The sequence below is a fragment of the Podarcis erhardii genome, assembly GCF_964252035.2.
Source record: "Podarcis erhardii genome assembly, chromosome: 6".
NCBI lineage: Eukaryota > Metazoa > Chordata > Lepidosauria > Squamata > Lacertidae > Podarcis > Podarcis erhardii.
Genome location: NC_138510.1, coordinates 11,493,778 through 11,512,334, shown reverse-complemented (window position 1 = coordinate 11,512,334; position 18,557 = coordinate 11,493,778). Strand labels below are relative to the sequence as shown.

The 18,557-nt window shown below is 44.6% G+C and overlaps 1 protein-coding gene across 8 annotated transcripts in view; it reads left to right on the top strand.

Moving 5' to 3' along the window:
- Positions 1–18,557, top strand: part of CDH4 (cadherin 4) — an 812,930-nt gene that overhangs the window by 768,768 nt on the left and 25,605 nt on the right. For all 8 annotated transcript variants that reach the window (XM_081867610.1, XM_081867611.1, XM_081867616.1 and 5 more), the window contains 2 exons: positions 9,588–9,841; positions 14,770–14,912. In XM_081867610.1, coding sequence (XP_081723736.1) covers positions 9,588–9,841; positions 14,770–14,912 — 397 coding nt within the window. The remainder of the gene's footprint in view (positions 1–9,587; positions 9,842–14,769; positions 14,913–18,557) is intronic.

Here is an 18,557-nt window from a genome sequence, read left to right as displayed (position 1 = left end):
CGCGCTCTCCTTCCTGCCTCGCTTTGCTGCCTCCTCCCCCCCCCACCCCCAAAGCTTGGAGGTTCCCCGGCAGGAAGGAGGGAACTTAATCCTCTCCAAGGGCTGCGGAAAACAGACATGCAAATGGGGGCTTGCCAGCTCTTCAAGCGCCGCCGGCTTTCTTCGGGAATTACCGCCCGCCGAGCCCGGTAACGCTGACAGGCCGAGCCGCTTGGCAGCGCAGCCGGCAGAGTGTGGGAAAGGGCGGCCGCCACGCGCAGGGCAAGGCGAGACTCGACGGGGAGGACACCGGCAGCAGCGCCCCCCCCCCCCAGAAACCCGCTCCGGGCAGGTAATTCACAGAGAGTGGACAGAAGGAAGCCTTAAAGGGCTTCAGCCTCCCAGAGTGGCGGGGAATAATAATAATAATGATAATAATAAAATTGACAGGGGGTGTTTTTCTAGGTGAGGGGGTGGGGACTGTAATAACAAAAAAATCAGCTCTATATCAACCGCTGTTTTGCAATGAGGAATTGCAAATAAGGAAGATCAAAAGGAGAATGTTTTTGGGGGGGGGACTCTCTTCCTCTTCCTCCTCCTCCTCTCGTTCTTGCTCCTCTTCCTGGCAAAAGGGCTGCTGAGACCCCTTCTCTCTTGGGTGCCGGTGGGTGCTGTGACGTTGACGCTGCTGTGGCAAGTGCCTTTACTTAGCAGAGTGCATTCCCCTTTACACAGGAGGGGAGGGGAAAAAATTGAAACTTACACTTTCGTGCGTCCCTCCCGGCGCGACGCTGCGCGCTGACGTCATGGGGCTGTAATGGTGGTGTGCCTCGAGATTTTTTTCATCAAACAAGTGTGCCTTTGCCCAAAAAAGGTTGGGAAACACTGGGTTAGAGCACGGTGCTGATAACGGCAAGGTTGCAGGTTCGATCCCCATATGGGACAAGGAGTTGGACTAGGTGATCCTCAGGGCCCTTTCCAGCTCTACAATTCTATGATCCCTGGACTCTCCAGACTGGGCTAGGAAATATTTGCTGCCTGAAACCCTGGAGAGACACTGTTGCCAGTCAGTGTAAGCAATACTGTGCTGAATGGACCAATGGTCTGACTTGCTGTTAAGGCAGCTTCCCATCTTCCCTATGACTTTTGCATGGTTGGAATGCAAGCTACTTCCCAAAGTAAGAGTTACCATACATTGCTCCCCAACTTTTGCCTTTGGTCCCACCCACCTGGAAAGTTCTTTATGAGGGAATGTGGCCCTTCAGCTAAAAAGCGGGTCCCTTCTACTCTACTACATAAGGTTTTGGGTGAGATAATAAGAACTCTTGTTGAATATTTGATTGTAGCATGTTGCATTTTTCAACTTTCAACTTCCAAAAAGGAGGGGTGCTTAAAAAAAAAGAAAAAGTTGTAACATGACTTGGGAATTCAAAAGATATTTCAGCTAAATTAATATAATTTAGTTTTGTTTGGTAAATAGGAATGTGTGTAAAATTGCATGGAAATTATTAAAAATGATTGCAGAAGCCATCTCAGTTTCTGAGTTGATCTGGAATGTCCTGGTTTTCCTTTTACCTGCCCTCAGTGGCGTAGCGTGGGGGGTGCAGGGGGGGCCGGCCGCACCGGGCGCAACATCTGGGGGTTAGGGATAGGGATAGGGTTAGGGGGCGCAAATCCAGGGTTAGGGGGCGCAAATTACTTGCCTTGCCCCGGGTGCTGACAACCCACACTACGCCACTGCCTGCCCTCCATGTCTCGGAGAACAATCAAAAGAAGTGTAGGTGTCATCCACATTGGTGGATATCACTACATTTTGTAGGAGAGTGGATTTCACAGTTTAGATCTTTGCCATGTGAAGAAATACTTCCTTTAATCTGCTCTGAATTCCCCACCATTCGTCTTCCTTGAATAGCCTCAAGTTCTAATGTTGCCAGAGATGGAGGAAATCTCCCGCCCGTCCTCTTAGTCCACAATACATAATATTGCACAGCTCTATCATGTTGTCCCTCTCTTGCCTTTTTCTGAAGGAAAAAGCACCAAACGTCATCACTTTTTCCTCAACGGGAATTTCTACAGCCCCTTGATCATTTTTGGCATCTTGAGTTCATCAAGCCTTGCCTTTCTCCCCATTTAGAGGCCTCGTGCGACAAACAGGAACAATTTCTCCAAGAAATCATCCTTGAAATTAGGATGAAAGCCACTTTTTCTGTTATATATGATACATAACATATATATTTGCATATATAACAGTCAAAAAAATTCCATGATTTGTTTACCCACCCTTAATAAAAGGACTTGCCGTACTTTTCTGTGTATAAGATGAGGGTTTTTTCTTTAAAAATCGTGCTAAAAAGTGGGGGTCGTCTTATACATGGGTAGTGCATAGGGTGGAAGTTTGATTGGTTGCTGCCGAGGCTGTCAGTGGCTATTGTGCGTGTTATTGGTTGCTGCGTTAATGGGTGGTGTTGATTGGCTGGCGTTCTGGCAGTTGGGTGGGCAATTGGCAGCTTCTGCCGGTGATGGGATGGACAGGATGGGATGGACGGGAGGTGAGCGACTTTCATCAATCCCCCCTAAAAAAAAGCTCAACAACTCTGTGCCATCTCCCCCCATTTTCTTAAATTTGAGTCCCCCAAAATAGGGGTCATTTTATACATGGGGTCATCTTATAGACGGAAAAGTACGGTATTTACTAGCATTCATCAGAAGTTTTTATATTAAGGATTGTCTCTTCCAGTTCACACTTCAGCCAATTTTGCAGTACAGTCCTTAATCCAAAAGAGGAGGGAAAAGAAGTATACATTGGAGCAAAGTTAACGTACCTATCAATTTGTATATTAGCTAAAATAATGAACACATGTACCTTATCACAGTGAAATCCCTTGCAAAAATGTGTATATTAGGCAAAGAGTACTGGTTAGAGTGTTGGACCAGGCCCTGGGAAACTAGGATTCAAATCCTCACTCAGCCTTGCAGCTCACTGAATGAACTAGTCCCGGTCTCTCAGCCAAACCTACCTCACAGGGTTGTTGTGAAAATAAAATTAGGAGGGGGTGGACCATGTACACCACCCTGAGGTCACTGGAAGAAAGGCAAGATATAAATATAATCAATAGTACAGTGGTACCTCAGGTTAAGTACTTAATTCGTTCCAGAGGTCGGTTCTTAACCTGAAACTGTTCTTAACCTGAAGCACCACTTTAGCTAATGGGGCCTCCCGCTGCCACTGTGCCACCAGAGCATGATTTCTGTTCTCATCCTGAAGCAAAGTTCTTAACCTGAAGCATTATTTCTGGGTTAGCAGAGTCTGTAACCTGAAGTGTATGTAACCTGAAGCATATGTAACCCGAGGTACCACTGTAAATAAATTAAAAAGCCTTAAATAAATAGAAACATGTGTCTATAAGAAGAACAAAAGTGAATAGATGCAGAAAAGGCAAAATAAAAAAGCAGAGAGAAATCTAAATTGACAAATTTGCTGTGGTTTGATCAAGTGGGGTTGAGGACCCAGCATATCCCAAACAGCTGGATGGTGCACTTTGAAAAACCACATCAATCAAAGAACTCTTCAGAGACTTCTGGATCGCTCACTTAAACCTGTGTTGCTGCAGCCCTTTTAACTGGCTTTCCCTGTAAGTTTGTCTTCCACACGAACTTTGTGTGCCGAGAGGCAACGAATGATGTACAATTTCAATTTTGTTTTTTCATCTCAACGAAAGCTATTTCCTTGGTGGCGCAAGATACTTATCTCCCTCGCAAGCCTTGTAAACAGGGGTGGGGGTGGGGACGAGGAGGAGAGGGGAGTCTGGCTTTTCCATTCCACATAGGGCCTACATAGAATCTCCAAGTGCTGCAAGAGGTACCCTGTGGCATCTGGCTCAATAAAATGTTAATATGAACCCTACGTGGATTACAGAAATGGTTTTGAAATGGAGGCATTCTCCTGGCATAACAGCGAGAAGTTGTAGCCTGTTCCCGATAGTTAAAGATGCCTTTAGAACAAAAAGGTACTTTATTAGTCTTATTATATATATTTATATATATTGTAATAATAAAATTATAACTCTCAGACATAGCCCGATTTATCTGCATTATGTGCTCTCAGTTCCACTAGTAAGAGGTCACAGCAATCCTCTCAAACTCCAAAGCCGCAAGGAAGGACCTGTCTAAGCTTTTAGAGACACAATGAAATAATATGCACTAAACAGGACATCTGGGATACAATGGGACAAAATGTATAGTCGACTCATCATAAACAGTCAGCACAAAGCTTTAATTTCTCAGAGGGTTTCCTCACATTTGGCAGGAGGGATTGTTGGCCCGAAGCAGGGAAATTATGGAATTATTATTATTATTATTATTATTATTATTTAGTAATTATTATGAAAATTATGCTTGCCCTCCCTGAGAACAAACATGGGACGTCGTAGGCTGAGTCAGACCGTTGGTCCATCCAACTCAATGATGTCTACACAGATTGGCAGTAGCTCTCCAGGTCTTCAGACAAGGGACATTCTCAGCCCCTACCTAGAGAAGCCAAGGACCTTTAGTGTGTGGTGCAGATGCTCCACCACTTTGTTGTGGTCCTTCTGGGTACCACAAGGATGTTGACAAGGTGAAATGTGTGCAGAGGAGAGCAACCAAGATGATCGAGGCTCTGGTAACTAAGCCTTATAAGGGACTGTTGAAGAAGCCAGGTTTGTTTAGCCTGGAAAAGAGGAGGCTGAGAGGAGATATGATAGACATATTCAAATATCTCAAGGGCTGTCACAGAGGGAAGAGGAAACAAGCTTGTGTTCTCCTGCTCTGGAGGGTAGGACTCACACCAATGGCTTCAAGTTGCAAGAAAGGAGATTTTGACTACACATCAGGAAGAAATTTCTGACAGTAAGAACTGTTTGACAGTGGAACGAATTCCCTCGAAAGATGGTGGACTCTCCTTCCTTGGAGGTTCTTAAGCAGAGGTTGAATGGCCATCTGTCTTCGATGCTTCAGTTGAGATTCCTGCATAGCAGGGGGTTGGACCGCTAGATGACGCTTTGGGTCCCTTCCAACTGTACTATTCTATGATTCAGGCTGCAGACTATGTTCATATTATTGGACATTCTCCATGTAGAAAACTCTCTGCTACTAATTACCAATTACTGGCATAGGTAAAAGCTAAAGGGACCCCTGACCGTTAGGTCCAGTTGTGGTTGACTCTGGGATTGTGGCGCTCATCTCGCTTTATTGGCCGAGGGAGCCGGCGTACAGCTTCCGGGTTATGTGGCCAGCATGACCAAGCTGCTTCTGGCAAACCAGAGCAGCGCACAGAAACACCGTTTACCTTCCTGCCGGAGTGGTACCTTTTTATCTACTTGCACTTTGACATGCTTTCAAACTGCTAGGTTGGCAGGAGCAGGGACTGAGCAACGGGAGCTCATCCCATCATGGGGATTTGAACCACCGACCTTCTGATCAGCAAGCCCTAGGCTCTGTGGTTTAGACCACACCACCACCCGTGTCCCATAGACATACTGGCATAGACTGGAGCAAAGTACCATGAAGTTTTCAACAGGGGTCGCCAACGCAGTGCCCATTGGTGCTAGTGTGCTTGCCAGTGCTTCTTGAGGTCTTACTATACATTTCCTCAAAAGTCCATAGTGCTTGAGAGACGCTTTGCTCTTCCTGCTCAGTTCCTGTTTGCACCGGCTCTGCCTCTCCTACACTGAACATGGCCCCTTAGGCATACCCACATTTCATTGAGTGCCAAGACTGGACCCCTACCCTCCCAGATCTTTGAAACACAGGAGAGGTGCAAAGGGCTTCTCCCTGTGGGTGAGCAAAGTGATAGATTATGAACGTGCTGCAATTCCCAAAGTAGCTTAACATTCAATCCCTCTTCCCAGGGAGCTCTGGGAATTGTAGCTCTGGGAGGGGAATAGGGGGGTCCTTTGGGGGAAGCCATGACAGTTTGAAGTGGCATAAGAGTGCTTTCGATGTATGTTATAGGAGAATTTACTCAGGTCGTAGTAGGCTATCAAACCCTATATTCCATTCAGTGTCTCCAACCCAACTGTTTCAGCAAATTCTATTTTGATAACTCCACTCAAGGTTAACCGAAGCAGGGGGGAGAGAAATTAAACCTTTCCTCCTGAGATGTTTTACTTGCAGTAAGCTATTCTTTCTTAAATGCCTCCTAGCCATGTAACTTTTGTTTTCAGTGCCTGACATAACAGCACCGTTCTGGCCCCTTGAGATGTGAACTAATAAATATTAGAGAAAGCTTACTTAATCTATGCCGGTCTGTTCAAACGTGCCACCACCAAGTTTTTATTAAGCCATGTGCTCATAGTGAATATCCTGTGTTCTGCTCTGAGCTCCTGAGCTGTTGAAGAAGATAGTAGATAGATAGATTTGTATGCTTTCTGACTTCTGACAGTGCAAATGTACAGGTTGGGTTCTGACTATTAAGCCCTATGACATAAATGTATCAGGAATTAGGTGGCCAGCAAATTGGTGGATAACGCACAAAATATATTGGGGGACACACAGCAGGAAAGAAGTGCTTTTCAAGGGTGGTGTGGGAACTTTGTCTCACAGGTTAAACTTCTAAGTAGAGAAGTGATATCTATCATATTAACACTTCCATCTTAAATATGTTGGGGTGAGCGACTTGTCTGGCACTGCCTCTGTGGATCTGGCACATTTAAACAGGCTAAAGTCCTTATGTGTGGTTATGCATGCAGTATTCCCACTGAAAGGATGATTCAGATCTTAGCCCTGGTCTTCTGTAACTCAGATTAACCCCCAGGTTGGGAGCCCAGATTTAAAAAGAAGGTTCCCCGAGAAACCTGAAATTACACTGGCAAAAGAGTTGCGCATTACTATGACCGCCATTTCAATCCTATTTAGATTTGCACAGAATTATGACAAAAGGGTTTCTTGATTTTCACCATTATCATAATCATCATCAGAGGGACAATTTAGACATCGGCAGTGGTAGCTGTACTATTTAGACAGGCCTTCATAATACGATTTCCACCCCTTTTAACCAACCAGTATCCACTAGTATTTAATTGATTTTTTTATGCATATATGTTTTATTGATTTTTGGGGGTGGGGAAACATAAGCCATCTTGGTATGAAAGCATGGATAATAAAATAAATAAATATTAATAATATTCGTGGCAAATCAAGCTTTCTGCAAAGCGCAGGCAACCATGTGTTATTAGTTATCTGAGTGACCAAATGGTTTTTATATAAGTTTGAATTCAATTCTTTGTTTAATGCATGTTTTCTGTCATTCTTATGTTCCTTAGGTAAATTTTTCTTTGTGCAGTATATAAATTTGTTACACAAATCTTAACAGTAGTGATTATTGATACTACTATTGTGACACTGCAGTTCAATCAGCTATGCCAGATAAAGCTGGCTGTGTGTTCTATCTTGCTTCCAAGGGTTTGTGCAGACAATCAATAATATGTGCAAAAATGCATACTATAGGCATTTTACTGAATGCGCACTATTTTGACAGTTTTATTTTGTTCATATTTTCCTTTGTATTGCTTTGTTTGGCAGAGCACTTGAAGAGCCATGACTTGTTTTTGAAATAAGTATGAATCACCTTTTATTTTATTTTTTAAATAATTTTTATTAAGTTTCATATTACCAAATTAAACACATCAAATCAATTAGTCCAAATTATAACAATACATATGTAGTCCAATTATTTTCCAAATTATAAATTTTTGTGGGGGGTACCCATGCTTTTCGATCAGCAGGAGTCCAATCCTCAACTCTTTTCTGCTACTTTCATATTAAGAATGATATTTCCAGACCCCTCTTCTCAATGCTTGTCATTCCTCATTTTCCTTTCCTTTCACCTTCAAATTGCTCCGCAAGTGGGTTGACAAAAAGTCTTGTTTGTATTTCTGTGTCGACTTTATACTGCTCTCTCGTAAATCCCAATAGTCCGAACAGTTCTGCTCAAGCAAGCCATCGCCATCTTGTCTTCCGATGAAATACAGTCGAAAAGCTCGCTCTTTAGCTTTCCCGACCTGTTGCATCGTAAATTAGTCTTTTTCCAGGAGGGCTGCCCCTTCCAGATCGCAATCTCGTCGAAAATAATAAATCTTCGGCTCGCCCTTCCCCAAGAAAGGCAAACCTTCCTGCAACACAGGTCTCATATCGAATCTCCATTTTAACTGCGTCACAAAAGAGAGCCCTTCTTCTTTCCAAGTCCTTTACAAAGTAAAAGCTTTATCTTATTATTCCCACACAGTTTGTTTCAGTCCCATTTGCCAATTAGTTGCTGTGACGGATCTTCTAAGAGGGAGGGTTATTAATTAATCACATAGAGGGGGGAAAGATAAAAAGTCACCCCCCCTTTCAGTTCCGTTGCTCTCCAATCCACATACCAGCTTGTCTGTAGTACTTGATGTAATCTTCCGTCTCAGTCTTCTTCATTTCGGTGGTACGATTGTTAGCAGATCAAGACCTCCTGCCTCTCTTGAAGCATGTGTGTTTTCTTTCATCATTTTTTTTTCTTTTAAGTAACGCAACTAGTTTCGCTCCTGGAAGCAGCTTTGGAGGAGTTCCGAGGCCCGCCAAGGGTTATGCACCCAGTGCCTCACCCCCTCCTTCTTCTGAACTTGGGGGTGATTTATGGCAACAGCGGGTGAAAACTGCATCTCTCCCCCCTGGAAAGATGTTAGGGAGACTGATTTACTCCCCATAATCAGCCTCTAATTACCATGTGCGGGCTGGATAGATGTTAATATCCGCCATCTTTCAAGGTGCCCCTAGCGGGCCCCTCGGTACGAATCACCTTTTAAGGGTGCCACAAGACATATTTTTATCCATCCTGCAACAGGCTAATATGGCTACCCACTTGGGCAGGCCACAAGAAACAGCATCACTGGGCAGATGACAGAGCTTAGGATTCCAGCAGGACCCATATCAGATGCCTGCCTTGCTCCCCCACTTTAGGGAGGGAAAAAGGTCATTGCTGCATAGCTAGGTCTGGGAGCCACCAGATACTTTTCCCACAATGTCTCCAACATAGTCTCCCTCCAGTGGCATTGTGGGGAAATGAAAACAGCAGCTGACAGTCACCTGACACTCATTGCAGCACTGCTGTTGTCTTGTGGCACCACAACCACCACCTAGGATTGCTAAGGCAGAAGGGTGCCCAGCAGGGATTATTTGGCAACTACCCCCACAAACCTAGAGCTATATCTGCCTTTGGAAGCCTTTCCCAAGACACTTAAGTTGTGGGATGCAGGGAAAGAATCTATCCAGACCGGACAGCGTAGGTCATGTTATTCTGAAGTGCTGTCTTCCAGCATTTTGGAGGAGTGACAGTCCCACATCAGCTAAAGCAATTTGACCATGTGACAAATGCAGGTACTCAACCATGAGGGACACATGCCAAGTAAACAGTCAAGTTTGTTTGCCATTAAAAAGGCGTTCTTTCAAAATCACCGTGGCAATTGCCCTTGAAAGTTAAAATATGTCTCTGAAATGCCCGTGAGATAATGAGATAGCTAGTGATTATCATATTTCCAGTCTGTAGTTCACGTGCACAAATTTTCTGTCTCTTTTGTGTATTTCTTTGCATTTCCTAGGAAGTTGACTATGAGATGAACAGAGCCTTTATGCTGACAGTGATGGTGTCCAACCAAGCTCCCCTGGCCAGCGGCATCCAAATGTCCTTCCAGTCTACTGCAGGAGTCACCATTTCCGTCACCGATGTCAATGAACCACCCTACTTCCCCACAAACCACAAGCTCATCAGGCTGGAGGAAGGAGTACCTACGGGGACGGCATTGATGACTTTTTCAGCTGTGGATCCTGACCGCTTCATGCAGCAAGCTGTAAGGTGAGAAGGAACCCCCATCTAAAACATTGCATTTCCTTGGAAAGTATCAGGGAAGAAGGGGCACTGTCTGTTTAATACTACCCATTGTCTATATGGATGCTGAAGATGATTTAGCACATGGTGTGCCTCAAATCTGGGTTTTGTGACCTAGATGCTTGTAGTGTAGTCAATTCTACCATGGTGATAAAATGCTCTGGGGTGAACTCTCTGAATACTGGGTAGCATTATCATAGGATCACCCTGCTAAGAGGGTTGTTGTTTTTTTAACCATAAATCATGTGCAGATGTGGAGGGAAATATCTGCAAGAATATATATTATATGGATAGCCAACATGGTGCCTTCCATATACTGCTGGACACCCACTGCCTTTGTCCATTGATCGTGCTGGTTGGGAGTGATGGGGGTTAGAGTCAAATAGGCACCCTGTTGGTTGCTGGTGACTTGTGAAAGTCAGTTGGTAGTTTACCACACCTCAACCAGTGTGATGTATCAGCCAAGCCCTGGTTGAGTCTTCAGAAGTTTCCTGTTCCCAGCAGACAGCTTCTCCCAGAGTCCCCGGTTAAGGGGAAAACTCCTCTCTCACATGGTTCAAAATAACAAAGCGTTTATTGTCTCCAGACACAAGACACAGCTAAACACTATTACCTACAGAAATGCTTGTACTCACAGAACAATTGTCATTGCATGATGTTGAATTCCACCTATTGTGTATTAATTGCCCCATACTTTTTCATAATGCTAGAACTCGGGGTCATCTGATGAAGTTGGAGGTTGGAAGATTCAGGACAGACACAAGAAAGTGTAGTTATACCATCTCATAGTTAAACCATGGTCACCATCTTTAAAGGAGGATTGGACAAAATCATGGAGGATTAGGCTACCAGTGACTACTAGCCATGATGGCTATCCTCTGTGGTCAGAGACAATATGTCTCTGAATACCAGCTTCTGGGAATTGCAAGTGGGGACAATGCTGTTGTGCTTCCCTGTTAGGAGCTGGGCAGAGGAGGAGGAATGGTGGAGACTGCCTCCCCATCTTCCTCCAGGGAGGAGGAAGAAGAAGACAGTATAGACTTACAACATAGGTTTGCGGGAGGTCACAGCTCAGAGGCAGATGAAGGGGAAAGTTGGGAAATAATGGGAGAGGAGAAGCAGACAGAGCCAGAGCAGAAACTAGCTTACATGTTGTCACTAGAAAGCATTCCAGTCCCAGCATCTCCCAGAACCTGGCGAGCCTTGAAAGTAGGAGAGCAAAGAGCTCAAAGATTGATGGCCTTAGTGGCACCCATAGAGGAGGTGACTAATGAGGAAAAAGGAGAGAAGTGGGGAGTGGAGATTCACTCGGGACAACGCCATTATCCAAGACGCTGGGTTCTATAGCCTCTCTCTGTAAAGTTTGAAATATAAAAGGACGGTAAGAAACTTTTCCTTGTCTTTATACTTTCCCGAGCAACTAGCCGGGAGCTGCTGACAACATAGGCATCTGGTTATGCACTGTGAGAACAGAGAGCTGGGCTTCATGGGTCCTGGGTCTGATCCAGCAGTCTCTTCTTACATTCTCATGCCCTATGGTGGCTGAGAGACGCATATACTCCAGAGACAAGAGTGCCACTGAACCATCCGTTTGAGCTGCTGACTGCAACCCAACACACAGCTGGGTGAGCTTAAATACCATTTGAATGAGAAGGACCCGTGTTCTCCACAGTACGCTCAGCTGAGTCCTAAGGAAAAGGGGGTTTCTAACTCTCCTCCCTGCATCCCAGCCTCACTGGTTATCTGTCTGCTCCTTTATTGCAAATGCTAGATGTATTTGGCATAGCAGGAGGGCACACTGTGGAACAAGAGCCGGGGCCAATTAAACTTACATCACTTGTGACATTTTATAATCATTAGAGGGTTGAGATATTTCACCTGGGATGGAGCTGTCTGGAGCAGAAAATGACGGTGGTTACTCACTGCCTCTGCCTGTTGGCTTTGGACAGGCAGTGAAACCTTTAAGGACAGTGGGAATGTCTCCGCTAACAAGGCCATTTTTCTTAGTTGTTTCATTCTGAAGCTCCCGGGCTTTTGAAGGGTGCTTATTTCCCTTCCTCGCTCGTAGCGGCACTGAGGTGTGCAGACGGAAAACTGTTTGCCTTCCGATCAAATGCAGGCTGTACATCCCAGCTGTGTGGAGTGGGAAAGACCCAACTTAGGATTTTCTGGTCCAAGAGCAGAAGAACAATTGGGTGGTGGTGCTATTGCTTGAACGGCTTTCCTTCCGCTTGCAAGCTTCAGTGCTAGAAGGCCTGTGTCTCTCTTTCGTTGTTTGTGGATGATTTTCCCAGCCATTTTGCACAGGTCCGATTCAAGTGGCCCAGTCGAAACAGCAAAAAAAGGGCCAGAGTTTAATTCCCCATGAGTTCAACAATTCTTGCTGGCCCTTCTAGTCCAGCATCCTGTTCTCACAATGCCCATGAGAACCCCTGAGTGCAACAGCGATCTCCCCTCTGGTAGCTTCCAGCAACTGTAGTGGGAGAAGACAGGTGTTGTGGCTAATAGCCATGGGTAGCCTTATCGTCCATGAATTGCCTAATTTTCTTCAAAAGCTATCCAGGTTGTTGGCCATCAAGATGAAGAAGTATTTCCTTTTGTGTGTCCTGAGTCTTTCAACGTTCAGCTTCTTTGAATGTCCACAAGTTCTAATAAAGAGTGTCTGGAAATGCATGCACTTTTATTTTTTTAGATGAAAGTTCTAGATTATTATTATTTTCATTTTCCTTTCCTTTGATTTGAACAGTCTTGATCACGATCCTTTGCTGCGTCTCTGCATGTATTAACTAGGGCTGGGCAATATATCATTGAATACCATATTGAAGTCCATATTGTGATGTCGGTTTCATAATTTTTAACCTGGAAATATATCATGAATCATGGAGGGGGTTGCGCGCACGCGCATGCGCACTATGCAAAAATCACAACATGGGGAAAACCATGAAGCCAGCCAATGCCTCTACATAGCTCCATCCTTATTGTAGACATTATATCACAATCATATACAGGTCGTGCCCATTTCATATCACAAGAAGATCGCTTATATTACTGTTCATGTATTACTAAATAATGCTTTTGCTACCACTAGCATGGCAGTATCCATGCCATAAGCAGCACTTACCACAGGTGTCAGGGACCATGCTGAGGAGGGCTGAAATGAGGAGGAATGGTGGGAGCCACCCCCTCCCCCTGATCCTGACTCTTCCCAGGAGCAGGGGGACAGTATAGATTTGGAACAGTGGTTTGCAGAGGGGCACAGTTCAGAAGGCAGAAGCTGGGAAATACTGGATGGGGAACAGCTAGGAGAAGAAACACTGGAAGAGAGAGAGTTAACAGATTGATTCACAGTCTCTGGATAGCATTCCTCCGCTCAGTCCAAGGTTGAGCAGAACTCAGAAAGTCTCAGAACAGAAAGCACAGAAGGTACAAACTCAGATTACAAGACATAGGAGTGACATAGATTAATAGGGATAGAGTGGGGAGCATCCCTTAATTGGGAGCACCGCCATTCTAGGTAGACAGGTTCTTTGTCTCTCATTGTGATTATTAAAGAATCTAACTGGTAAGACGTTCCTTTCATTTGATCACTTCTTATTTACTGCCACGGGGGAGGAAGCCAATTCCCCCAAAGCCTGACAACAGGGCATGAAGACTTTCCTGGAAAATTGTGCAGTTACAAAGGTCAAAATAAGAATTGCCAAACATTTATAGGGTCCTATTTTGTCAATAAAGAGCAAACTGCACATTAGGCATAATATCCTTTATTGGCTCCCCAAACATTTTCTTTCTTTCTTTTTCTTTTAAAATGAGATGCAACCTGAGAATTGTTCCACATCAAATTTTCAACCTCAGGCTCTTGCTTACTCTATGGAGGTGGGTGGGAAAATACATTTCACACAATTTCTCTCTTCAGGGCAGACAGTCATGGGGGAGTACAGTTCTGAACTGGGAAAGAGTACAATGAGATAGGAATGCGGGGGGGGGTTGATTTATTTCACTTTTAAAGGCAAAGCTACCTAATTTGTGCTTTCCGAAGCAATACACCAATCAAAACACAGCTGTCCTTTGAAATTCACGCTTCTCCAATTTTTGCTATGCAGTTCTCCAGCCAAGTAATGTGTACAAAAATGCAGATAACTAGGGTAAATTTTGCATTTAAAATTGCATATCTTAGTAAAGATAAGATACAAAAAGGCATTATATCAGGAGAAATTGCAGACGAAAATTGGTGCATTGGGATAAACGTGCTCTACAATAGTGGTGAATTTTCATGAGGACTTAAAAAGTACCGTATTTTTTGCTCTATAAGACTCACTTTTTCCCTCCTAAAAAGTAAGGGGAAATGTGTGTGCATCTTATGGAGCGAATGCAGGCTGCACAGCTATCCCAGAATCCAGAACAGGAAGAGGGATCGCTGCTTTCGCTGCGCAGCAATCCCTCTTGCTGTTCTGGCTTCTGAGATTCAGAATATTTTTTTCTTGTTTTCCTCCTCCAAAAACTAGGTGCGTCTTATGGTCTGGTGCGTCTTATAGAGCGAAAAATACGGTGAATGGAAAATGTGGAGAACTGAATTTAGAATTGGAAAAATGAGCAACTGAGAGGAACCAAAATAGAGAGATTTGTCCACTCCTTCCCAGCCCTTGCCACAGTTCCAATAAATTGGCAGCTTCCCAGAACTCTGTTGTGTGTGTGTCTTGCAAGTTCCAGTCATGGGGGGCTCTTACACATAACATGCACTTTAGGCCTGACTAAATGTCTAAGTGCTCTTTCGAAATGAAGAGCCAGGAGTCTGAAAACCAATAATGCCAAAACACTACTCAAGCCTTATTTCCAAGCCATATTCAGGACATGTCATTGGAAGAGACTGCCATGTATTTATTCTCGGCTCTCCGCAGATACTCCAAGCTGTCAGATCCTGCAAACTGGCTGAACATTAATGCCACAAATGGTCAGATCACCACCGCTGCCATCCTTGATCGCGAGTCAGCCTACATTAAGAACAACGTCTACGAGGCTACATTCCTGGCAGCTGACAACGGTAGGCCCAAGTCCTGCATCATCCATGCTTCAATAATTCTGGAATGTGATGCATAAATGGGAATGTTGCCCTGACAGAGTTGTCAGGGTAAGTTAGATATATATTTTTCCCCCAGGTTTTCAAGTAAAAAAAGCAAAAAAAAAAAAAAAAGTAGAAAGGGAGAGGAAGGAAGACCTCATGAAGCTGGGACAGGAGATTGCCAGAATAAATTAAATGCGTGAAATTGTCCCAGACTATGATGAAGAAACAAATAGGAGATGGATGGGAGGGAAGATGTAGACTCTCACCATACGTGAGTGTGTAAAACCAGTAGAAAGCTGGGGCAGGAGAAATAGGTAGTCTGCTGTACGTTTCTTCTCCTTATTATGCTCCAAGCTGAGGACAGAAGAGGAGATGCTCCTTCAGGAAATCAGAAACAATTCGAGGATGAAAGGGAAGGGATTTTATAATCCTATCACCAGGGTTGGGTGTCCATCAATATGCAGATGATAGCCAGCTCTACCTCTCTTTCAAATCAGAACTAATGAAGGCGGTGAAGGTCCTGTGTGAGGGTCTGGAGGCAGTTGGAGGATGGATGGCAGCTAACAGATTGAGGTTGAATCCTGACAAGACAGAAGTACAGTGGTACCTCGGGTTACATACGCTTAAGGTTACATACACTTCAGGTTACAGACTCCACTAACCCAGAAATAGTACCTCAGGTTAAGAACTTTGCTTCAAGATGAGAACAGAAATTGTGCAGCAGCAGCAGGAGGCCCCATTAGCTAAAGTGGTGCTTCAGATTAGGAACAGTTTCAGGTTAAGAACAGACCTCTGGAACGAATTAAGTACTTAACCCAAGGTACCACTATACTGTTTTTGGGAGACAGGAGGCGGCGGGTATGGAGGACTCCTTGGTCCTGAATGGGGTAACTGTGCCCCTGAAGAACCACGTGTGCAGCCTGGGAGTCATTTTGGACTCACAGCTGTGCATGGAGGCGCAGGTCAGTTCTGTGTCCAGGGCAGCTGTTTACCAGTTCCATCTGGTACACAGGCTGAGACCCTATCTGCCTGCGGACTGTCTCGCCAGAGTGGTGCATGCTCTAGTTATCTCTCGCTTGGATTTCTGCAATGCACTCTATGTGGGGCTACCTTTGAAGGTGACCCGGAAACTACAACTAATCCAGAATGCGGCAGCTAGACTGGTGACTGGGAGTGGCCACCGAGACCACATAACACCGGTCTTGAAAGATCTACATTGGCTCCCAGTACGTTTCCGAGCACAATTCAAAGTGCTGGTGCTGACCTTTAAAGCCCTAAACGGCCTCGGTCCAGTATACCTGAAGGAGTGTCTCCACCCCCATTATTCTGCCAGGACACTGATGTCCAGCGCCGAGGGCCTTCTGGCGGTTCCCTCACTGAGAGAAGCCAGGTTACAGGGAACCAGGCAGAGGGCCTTCTCGGTAGTGGCACCCGCCTCGTGGAACGCCCTCCCATCAGATGTCAAAGAGATAAACAACTGCCAGACTTTTAGAAGACATCTCAAGGCAGCCCTGTTTAGGGAAGCTTTTAATGTTTAACAGACCACTGTATTTTAATACTTTGTTGGAAGCCACCCAGAGTGGCTTGGGAAACTCAGCCAGATGGGCAGGGTATAAATAATAAATTATTATTATTATTATTATTATTATTATTATTATTATTATTCAGATCAGAGGCATCGGACAAGACCTTTGGAGGTATCCAACATTGTCTCGCAGCACCCTTGCCACATCCCACACAAAGTTGGGTGTTGTTTTTCTCCCCCAGGGTCAAGAAACCACTGGTGGTATACGTAAGCCCTGTTTAAGCATTTGGTCTCATGTGTCCTCCAGCAAAGAGGGCGGAGATGTTTCAATTAACCCCTGCCTGCTCCTCAGTGATCCTGGCCACCCAGGCCTGTAGCTCTCCATTTGCTGGATCCTGGACATCTCTGCAGCTGAGAGCCTCCTGATCTTGCCTAGGCTCGCAGTCAAGGTTCTGAATTGTGTGGGGAGCCTACAATGGTGCAGCGGGCTCGTTGTGCAGCAGCCATTGACCCTGCAGGATGCACAGGGCTGCAGAGCCCTGGAGAGGAATGCAATTGAAGAGGTGGGACTTACAAGAGTGGTCCTGGTCTCCCCTTACCTGAGATGGAGAACACATAGGCTTAATGCCTAAACAGGGCTTTACGGACAATCAGATCCACCTTGGAAAATGACCAATTGCCTTGTGTTGGAAGAAAGCTTGTGTTCCTCACACTGTAGCAGTGGAGTGAGGATCAGAATTTATTGATATTTTTGCATAGCAATATAATATATACTGGTGCCAAACGTATTGTTCTGCTTTCCTTTGGACCACATCAGTGAGGCTGAAATATATTCGGAGTCGAGAGTGGATGTCATGCTCTTTATTCAGCTCATAGTGGTGAGGAGGAATCAATGTTCCCCCAAAATACCTGCTTTATATACATTATTTACACAATGGGCTGCACGTGATTGGCTAATTCCGGGATTTTTCTGTAGGCCAATCAGGTTGTGGATTCACTTCCACCTGGAGCTGGATTGGGTGGCTCCTGTGAACCAATCATACTGCTGCATTGTTCTAGAACCAATCAGACTGCTGCATTCTGAATCCTATTGTTCTAGGACCAATCAGACTGCTGCATTTTGGATCCTATTGTTCTAGGACCAATCAGACGGCTGCATTTTGGATCCTATTCAACTCAGTACATAACAGAGGCCAAGAAGGGGGTCTTATTGTCTGGGCAGCTCGGGACCTGCATACCCGCTGCCCCGTTTGCACCCCAGAGAGGTCACTTCAGTGCTGCTCATGCAGCAAAAACAATGTGTGAAGCAGCAGTTAGGAGTTACTCTGCAGCCACAACAGGCTCTGTGATTCCCCAGGGTTTGACTTCACCCCCAAAGACACACTCCATTGTTTCCTGAGACAGGCAGATGCCAACCAACCAATACATACTGACTTACAATATTTATTTTTATTTAATAATACTTTAATACAATTTATTTTTAAAAAATAATGTTTTTGGTTTTGTGTTGTTGTTTTTTAAATGAAGGGGTTGTTTGTTTAGTGAGGAATTGGTTGTTTTAGGAAGGGAAAGCCACCTATTCTTGGAAATGATGTCTGTTTTATTTGTTTGGAGTGGGGTGTTGGTGTTTTACCTGTTGTTTTAAGGGATGGGTTCTGAAGTTTGCCTGCTTCTGTGAAATTGGTTTTTCGTGGTGCCCATCTAAGATTTCCTGGTCCCTGACCATTGGGGTCCCCGAATCATAAACCTCTGTGTATTTTGCCCTGTGATCTCGCTTAAAACTAGCACTTTCGGAGCTGCTGCAGACTTCTGTTCTGTCATCAGCATCTAGGACTTAGATGACAAACAAGGTAAAAAAGATGAAGTTTTTGTGGGGGCAGCGAAAAGCAGGCTGAAAAAGAGAGAGAGAGATGCCTTTTAACAGTAAATAAAACGAGTTTTAAAAGACTGTTTTGGTAACTGAGTTCAAGTCAAAAACAAATGTTCTATTTTAAACTCAGGTGTGTTTTTGATGTCTGTTTTCACTGTTTCACCTCTAAATGTACATCACATTTGGACAGTTTTCTTTTTTTAGAGGCACAACTCAGAGGTTTGTGAGT